The following is an 8,108-nucleotide window of genomic DNA, read 5'->3' on the forward strand; positions in this document are numbered from 1 at the left end:
TAGTGTTTTGGTACAATAAAAAACTGAGAAAATTTTTGTCAGTGTATATCTAAGATACGTTCCTAGAGGTGAAATTGCTGGATCAAAGGGTAAATGGGTACTTACTCTGTATATCTAGTAACTCTGCTAGATATTACTGAATTTTCCTTTGCAGAGATTGTACCATTAAAGTAGAATAGTACTCCATTACCCATAACTCACCAAAGGTACCAAAAATTTGGATTTTTGACCATTTAGTATCTCAGCAGAGTTTTAATTTACACTTCTTTCATGGTAAGACTGTACATCTTTTCATATGTTTAAAGGCTATTTGCCTTTTTCTCTAAATTCTTTGGTCATAGCTCACGAAGGGTGAGTATTTTCAAACCCCCATTTTACAGGTAAGAATTAAGGCTTAACAAAGCTGGGATAACTGCCTTAAGTAGCAGACCAGACACCAGTCTAGGTATGCATATGTGTGTGTATATATGTGCGTATGTGTGTGTATATATGTGATATATACACACACACATGTAATTTATCTACTCCCTACAGCAATGCTTTGAAGTTAGTATTATCCTAATTCTGTAGGACCAGAGATAACATCAAAAGATGAAAAAGTGATGACACTCTAATTTAAATTCAGATTTGACCTCAAATGTTCTGTGTGAACTCTTAAACTTCTGTCTACACTAATAAGGATGCAGAGCAAATAAGCTGGCCAGGTAATGCAGCCAGATAAAGGGAGCTGGGACTAGACCACTATCTCTTCTCCTCCAGCCAAGACTAGTTACCCTGTACAGATTCCTTTCTACCATGTCTTACAATGCCTCTCACTGAAACTTAGCAATCTACTTGTTTTCATTTCTGCAACAAAGTAATAAACTCTTAAATCAACTACTTCATACCATTAGTGATAGCTTCTTTTTACTGAAATTTAAAATTCAACAAAAACTTACGAAATACTAAATTCTGAATACATAATCCTTAATGCCTCAGCTCATCAATCAGGTAAAAAGAAAAAGAAAGAAAATCATTTAACAAACCAGGATATCTAATAACAATCATAATCATAATAGCAACTAACATTATAAACTGATCAATCTTCTTCTAGGCCAACCTATGTGCTGTGGGTATATTACCTCATTTAATTGTCACAGTGTCCTATAAGATAGGTATTATTATTATTACGCTCTTAGTTTGTTCCATAAATTCTTACTTTGTTTTTGTTTTTTTTGGCGGGGAGGTTCAGCCAGGCCCCGCACCCTGTGGAAATTCTCGGGCCAGAGATTGAACCTGTGCCACAGTAGTGACCTGAGTGGCTGCAGTGACGATGCCAGATCCTTAACCTGCTGCACCACAAAGGAACTCTGAAAGTGCTACTCTTATTCCAAACATTGAGGACACCTCTCCTAGGCCTAGAATCCTCCAAAGCCAAACACATTGGAATCATAGTTGTTGATCTGACACTGTTTCAAGCTGGGCGAACCAAATCTTCAGTCTAGTAGGGCCAATGGTGAACCTTCACAAAGACACAGCTAGGATCTAGTTTACTTACTGTTTTCTATTTTCATCAGCCAACATATAAAATATGAGCTGCTTTCTCCCCATGACCCCCGACCCCAACCCATCATTTACCATCCCTAAGGCTTGCCTCTGATCCAGCTCTCCACTTCTTCTGGGTTCCCAAACTCTTCCACTATGTTCCACCCATACAAAAAACTGTCCTATATTGTCAATGTCCTCTCAGAAGGATTTATCCCCACCACCTCTAACTATTTTACTTTCCAAAGTTCCTGAAGGTCAAATGGTGGGGGTTTTGTCCTCCTCATCTCCCCATACAGCATTCTTATTGTACTCCCCTACTATCTTAGAAATATCTCCTGTTATTTCCAGGCTTAACCCAGTCAGACTTGCCACCCTCTTTCTCTCATGGTTTTCATCTATCAATCTCTTGGACAATCCTCAATATTTCCTGTGCTCAGTTTTCCTCTCTGTTCCTATTTATTTCAATTATACTGAGTTTCTTCCAAGTCTATGTGTACACCCTTTCCAATACCCTAAGCTCTCAATTCCCTAAGCTCCTCTTTTCCAGTCTTGGCCACTACACATAAGTAAGCCGTGCCCAGGCTATGCCCAAACCTGGAATTACACCACTTCTGAAATCACTTACAGGTCATTCTCTGACCACAACCTATTATCTATCCTTCCAACTTGCTCTTTTGACCACCCGTTTGATAGCCTCTCCACCTCAATTCCATTGGTCCCTCCACAATCTCTGTATTTACCAGCTTCTGGCTGTCTTCACTTTTCTTCCCTGTCCAATAGAAATTCCAATGTGTATCATTTCATTTTGGTGCTCAATAAATACCTACTGAAGAAATGAATCCTTGATATTGTCGTCTCCTTCAGCTCTAATATCCAACCAGTCACTAAGACCAGTAATGCACTTCTTTCCACAACCACTGCCACTAAGCAACCAATCACTTCTTGCCTAGACTAACAGAATTCTCCAATCTATTCTCTTCTTTGCTGACAGAGGTAATGTTTCAAACTAGACATCTAATCACTTTTTATTTAAAATTCTTCAATCATGTACTGTTGCTGTTATGACAAAGAACCAAAAATCCACAACATGCCCTAAAAGGTGCTGCACACCGTTCCTCACCTAACTCTCCAATCCAACCTTCTAACACTGGCCCTTGCTCTCTGCTCTCCAGTTACAGCAGCCTCCTTCCATTCTCCTAATAAAGCATCTCTTTTCCATTTCAAGGGCTTTCATGTTTTGTTTTCACTGTAAAGACAACTCTGTCCTCCTTTCCCAGCCAACCTCACCTAGTTAACTCCTACTTATCCTATTTCAACTCAAGTGTCACTTCCTCAGCAATCTGTCCCTAACCCCTAGAAATATACAAGTCTTCTTCTCTTGTTATATCACGCTGTTATTTTCCTTTAAAACACTTATTTTAGTTTATAAATATTTGTGTGCTCATATCTTTTTTTTTTTTTGTCTTTTTTAGAGCCACACTGGCAGCATATGGAGGTTCCCAGGTTAGGAGTCAAATTGGAGCTATAGCTGCCGGCCTACGCAGAGCCACAGCAACTCGGGATCCAAGCTGAGTCTGCGACCTACACCACAGCTCATAGGAATGCTGGATCCTTAACCCACTGAGCAAGGCCAGGGATCAAACTCACATCCTCATGGATGCTAGTCAGGTTAGTTAACCACTGAGCCATGTCACAAACTCCTGTGTGATCATGTCTTCTTCTCCACTAGACTATAAACTCCATCTGGACAGGAACAAAGTCTGATCTGCTCACCAGTGACTTCTCAGAACAGTGTCCAATATAGAGTTGTGTTCAATAAATGTTTGAAATAAACTTCCCTCCTTGATGGTGGTTCTCAACCTAGGCTGTGAAGCTTTTTAAAAATATGCACGCCTATACTACACCCCTAAAGATTATGATTCACTCAGTTTGTGTTTAGGCCTCAAACAATTTGAACCCCCAAGTATTACAGATAAGACTAGTGGGATTCTGTAAATAGTTTATTTAAAAAATGGAAAATCAGGGCTTGCTTTCCCTTCCTTCATTCCTTGAATTTGTTTACATTATAGATGTTTTGAAAAATGAAGTTTGCTCTAATTTTGACTTTTATCAAGCAAAACAGTTTCAGATTGTTCAGTAAGTAAAGTAAAACAGTATACACACTTTTAGGATTATTTTTCCTGGAATAATTGTGGGCAAGATTTTTAAGTTTGATATTTCCTGTATAATGAATGTGAAAAAAGAGTAATTGTTTATTTACAATATATTTTGTAATTGAACATGTTTCAAAATGTCCATATAGATGGTGAATAATGCATTTTCTACTGCGACTAAAACATATAGGATATCAGTGAAGGTACTTTAGTTTGTCAGATAAAATAGAAAATTAAAAGAGTTCAATCCCCAACCCTGGTGCAGTGGGTTAAAGGTGCTGCAGCAGCAGCTTGGGGTGGATTAAATCCCTGGCCTGGGAACTTCCATATTCTGTGGGTGTGGCCATTTAAAAAAATGTATACAGGTAAAAAAAAGAAAATTAAACGGAGAAATTAAAAGGGAAAATTTGTGTGAAAGAACAATTTAGTGAAGTACACTATAAATGAAAAGAGGGTAGAAATAACTTAAGTTTCCTCATCTTTGAAAGGAACAGGGTGGAACAGATGATTTCAGAAGTCTCAGTTCTAACAGTCTGATTTTAACAGTTGTGCATCAAAATCATGTTTGGAGCTTGTAAAAAACTGTTTTTGTCTGGTATATACCACAAACTGAGTGAGTATTTGAACTTCTTGTTTTGGTTACTAGTAACCAAGTTAAGTAAAAATTTCCAAGAGATTTCACACAAGTAAAAATGCCCCCTAAATAATTACAGGTTCTGTTCTTTCATTAGTCAGGACTTACTAAGTGAGAGGCTCGGTAACAGTAAGTCACTGCTAAGTGGATATTGTCAGGGTCCACAAGAAGCAGTTGATAGATGAGTAAGTACAGTTTTAAGAAAAATAAAGGAGGGAGGAGGGGTAGTTGGAGCTCCAGGACAACACCTCAAAGGACAGCCTATTCTATTCAAGAAACCCCAGGATGTGGCAGGGCACACAATTGTGCAGATGGTGCCAATTTCTTTAATTAATGTGTTTTTTCACTCTCAACTATATGGCCCTATACTCACCTCTGTGCACTCTCTATTTTGAACTCTTCTTTTTCATTCATTTACCCATTCACCAAACCACTATTTATTGCACTACACAACAGTTGCAGAATGTTGTTGGGCAGACGACAGGTAAAGCATTTGTTCTGGAGCTGACTTTTAGGGGTTGGAGGGTGGGGACGGATGTTCAAGAGACAATAAACAAATGTGCAGGACAAGATAATTTGGGATAGGGACAAGGGCTGTGGAGAAGAATAAGACCGATGTTGAGGGAGAGCCTAAGTTGCATATATTGATCCCCAGACCTGAAAGTATTAACATCATTCCAGGAACTCTCATAGCACGTACTATTCTGAATTGCAAACACCAGCAGGCTCTTTGTAGTCCCCAGGACTAAGTAAACTACTAGTAATCTGAAAACTTTTTCCTCTGCCTAGCACATAAACATGCATTAACGAGAAACGGTTGAATGAATAGACCTGCGCTGAACTAAAACCCTTTCTTAAGTCAAGGAAGCAGGAGAAATTGTCTCTGGCGCCCTAAGTAAGCCACAGGAGACAATAGTCGGCAGCTGCACTCTGGTCCCCAGTGCCCACCACACCCCCTGCCCTGGGCACAACAACCACGTCAACAAAAATACTACCCGCAGGGCAGGGACACGCTTCCCCAAAGGAGTGCTGCCAGACAGGCCGCTCCGCGCCTTCTCTGCGGGCCCCAGTGCAGAGCTCGGAAGGAGTTTGGAAGAGGGGGCCACGCTCCCCAGCTCTCTCCAGCCCTGCTCCACCCCTCAAACGGATTTCTCTCCCGCCTCCCTCTTAACTCCGTCGGCGCCGGAGGCAGCGAGGCGGGGAAAGAGGCCTGCGCCGAGTGGCGGGAGCCTGGCGGAGGCCCACAGGGAGGAGACTGCAGCAGCCTAGCGGAGGGAGAGCTTACGTTTTCGGGGGGAAAAAATCGGTCCCAGGACTACTTACCCCAGCGCCTCTAGTGTGTCCAACACGTCCCCTTCCATCGTGGGTTCGGGACCCGGCTCCGGCCCTCTCATGGTCCTTTGCCCCAAAGCTGTTCCACACTCTAAGGAGCCCGCCGGAAACTAGCGTCACGGCACCAAGGTTCCGGGTGGGGTCTCAACCTGGACTGCTAAGGAGTGCCTCTAACCTGGGGCGGAAATGTTCCCTGCCCTGAGGCGATGGGCCCTTGGAATCAAAACCACTTTAGCTAACAATACTAACTTTTAAAAATAAAAAATAACAATAAATAGTAGTAATAAGAAGGCTTGTGTTGGATCTTAGTATACATCGTGATTCCACTTAACTTGTCAACCTGCCAGATCGCAGACGTCTCTGTTTAGAACAAAAATCCTAAAATGAAATATAATCTTGAGCTAAAATTGTACATAAAATCATGTACCTACCCCCCAAATTTTAAGTCAATATACACAACAATGCTCCAACTTTGAAGAAAACAGAGAAGGAAATTTATAACTAATACTGTTTCATTATGAAATGTAGAAGATGAAGTGATGGATGTTTGCATCTATCTGGAATCCTCTTCAACATACCTACAATGTGTTTACTGTTGACAAAATGTCAGTTATACAAGAAACAAAAATAGAGAATAGAGTAAATGATATGCTTTTCCAAAATTGTGACTAACTCTCCATGAATCTCCAAAGAAAACACAGTATTCCCTCTGTGTATAATTTATGGAGAATTCAGTCTCTATCTAAAAGATGCAGAAAAAAAAAAGTTAGGTTCATAGGTAAAAGGGAATCAGCACATTACATTACCCATATGAATATCTAGAAAAGCTATTGAAAGTTGTGGAAAACATTCCCACCCGGCACAGTGTGTTGCTGCAGCTGTAGCTTAAGTGGCAGCTGCAGCTTGGATCTGATCCCTGGCCAGGGAATTCCATATGCCATGGGGCAGAGCAGCCATAAAAGAAAAAAAAATTGTGCAAAACACAGTAATTATTGGTCTTTGTAAAAGACTGTCCTATGACTTACAGAATACATAAAATGCCTGGCCCTAATCCACTGAAGTCAGTAAAGCCTCATCTCCCTAATCACTGTTACAAATAAAAAGATTACCAATAAATTTGTAAAAATCCCCTCAGGAAAGTTTACCCATAAATTTTAATAGATTTCAATAATGACTCCTCTACCATTACTCTAGACTCAAGTATAAAATGATTTGCAGCGTTGGAGTTCCTGGTGGGTTAAGGATCCAGTGTTGCTGTGGCGTAGGCAGGCAGCAACAGCTCTGATTAGACCCCTAGTCTGGGAACCTCCATATGCCGCGGGTGCAACCCTAAAAAGACAAAAGACCATAAAAAAAAATTGATTTGCAGCTTAACATATTTGAATTCATTTCTAAACCAGACAGAGAATGCATATTCTGAGTGGTTATTGCCCTCTTCAAAGAGCTGAAGTTACAGAAAGTACTTTCTTTCTGGGAATTCCCTTCATGGCACAGCAGAAACGAATCCAACTGGAATCCATGAGGATGCGGGTTCAATTCCTGGCCTCGTTCCCATGAGCCAGGGATCTGGCATTACAGTAAGCTGTGACGTAAGTTGCAGCCATGGCTCAGATCCCACCATTGCTGTGGCTGCAACGTAGGCTGTAGCTCTGATTTGACCCCTAGCCTGTGAACTTCCATAGGCCCCAAGTGCAGCCCAAAACAAAAAAGTACTTTTTTACTAATTAGGAGATATTAACAGGGCCATTTCATACTGACAAAAGTGTCAAGACAACAAGATGCTGTAACAACCCTAAATGTTTACCTGCTTAATAACCAACCTCAAAATGTATAAATAAAAAACAAGGGAGTTCTCACTGCGGCTCAGCAGGATAAGAACCCAAAAGAGTGTCTGTGAGATTTGGGTTCCATCCCTAGCTTCGCTCAGTGGGTATAAGGATTGGTGTTGTGGAAAGCTGAGGTGTAGAGGTCACAGATGCAGCTCACATTGGACCCCTGATGGGAAATTTCATACGCTGTAGTTGAGGCCCTAAAAAGATTAAAAACAAAAAAAAAGAACAGAGTTCTATTGTGGTACAGTGGGTTAAGGATCTGGTGTTGTCAATGCATAGCTTGTATTGTTGCTGTAGCATAGGTTTGATCCCTGGCCCAGAAACTTCCACATGCCATAGGCAGGGCCCAAAAATCCCCAAATATGTATACATGTATGTATGGGTATATATGTATATACATATACACGTATATATGTGGTTTGTTTATAAATAAATGTTTATATAAAATCACACAAATTTAGAGAAATAGGGAAACTTAAAATTACAGAAGAAGATTTAAACACATATCTCTCGGGGAGTTCCCGTTGTGGCGCAGTGGTTAACGAATCCGACTAGGAACCATGAGGTTGCGGGTTCGGTCCCTGCCCTCGCTCAGTGGGTTAACGATCCGGTATTGCCATGAGCTGTGGT

At 40.9% G+C, this 8,108-nt stretch overlaps 1 protein-coding gene across 1 annotated transcript in view; it reads right to left on the minus strand.

The window, feature by feature from the left end:
* Positions 1–5,747, minus strand: part of FAM98B (family with sequence similarity 98 member B) — a 29,338-nt gene extending 23,591 nt beyond the window's left edge. The window contains exon 1 of the mRNA XM_047766761.1: positions 5,638–5,747. Within this exon, the coding sequence (XP_047622717.1) occupies positions 5,638–5,708 (71 nt within the window). The 5' untranslated portion in view covers positions 5,709–5,747. The remainder of the gene's footprint in view (positions 1–5,637) is intronic.
* Between the last annotated feature and the right edge of the window lie 2,361 nt (positions 5,748–8,108).

The sequence above is a fragment of the Phacochoerus africanus genome, chromosome 2 (assembly GCF_016906955.1).
Source record: "Phacochoerus africanus isolate WHEZ1 chromosome 2, ROS_Pafr_v1, whole genome shotgun sequence".
Lineage (NCBI taxonomy): Eukaryota > Metazoa > Chordata > Mammalia > Artiodactyla > Suidae > Phacochoerus > Phacochoerus africanus.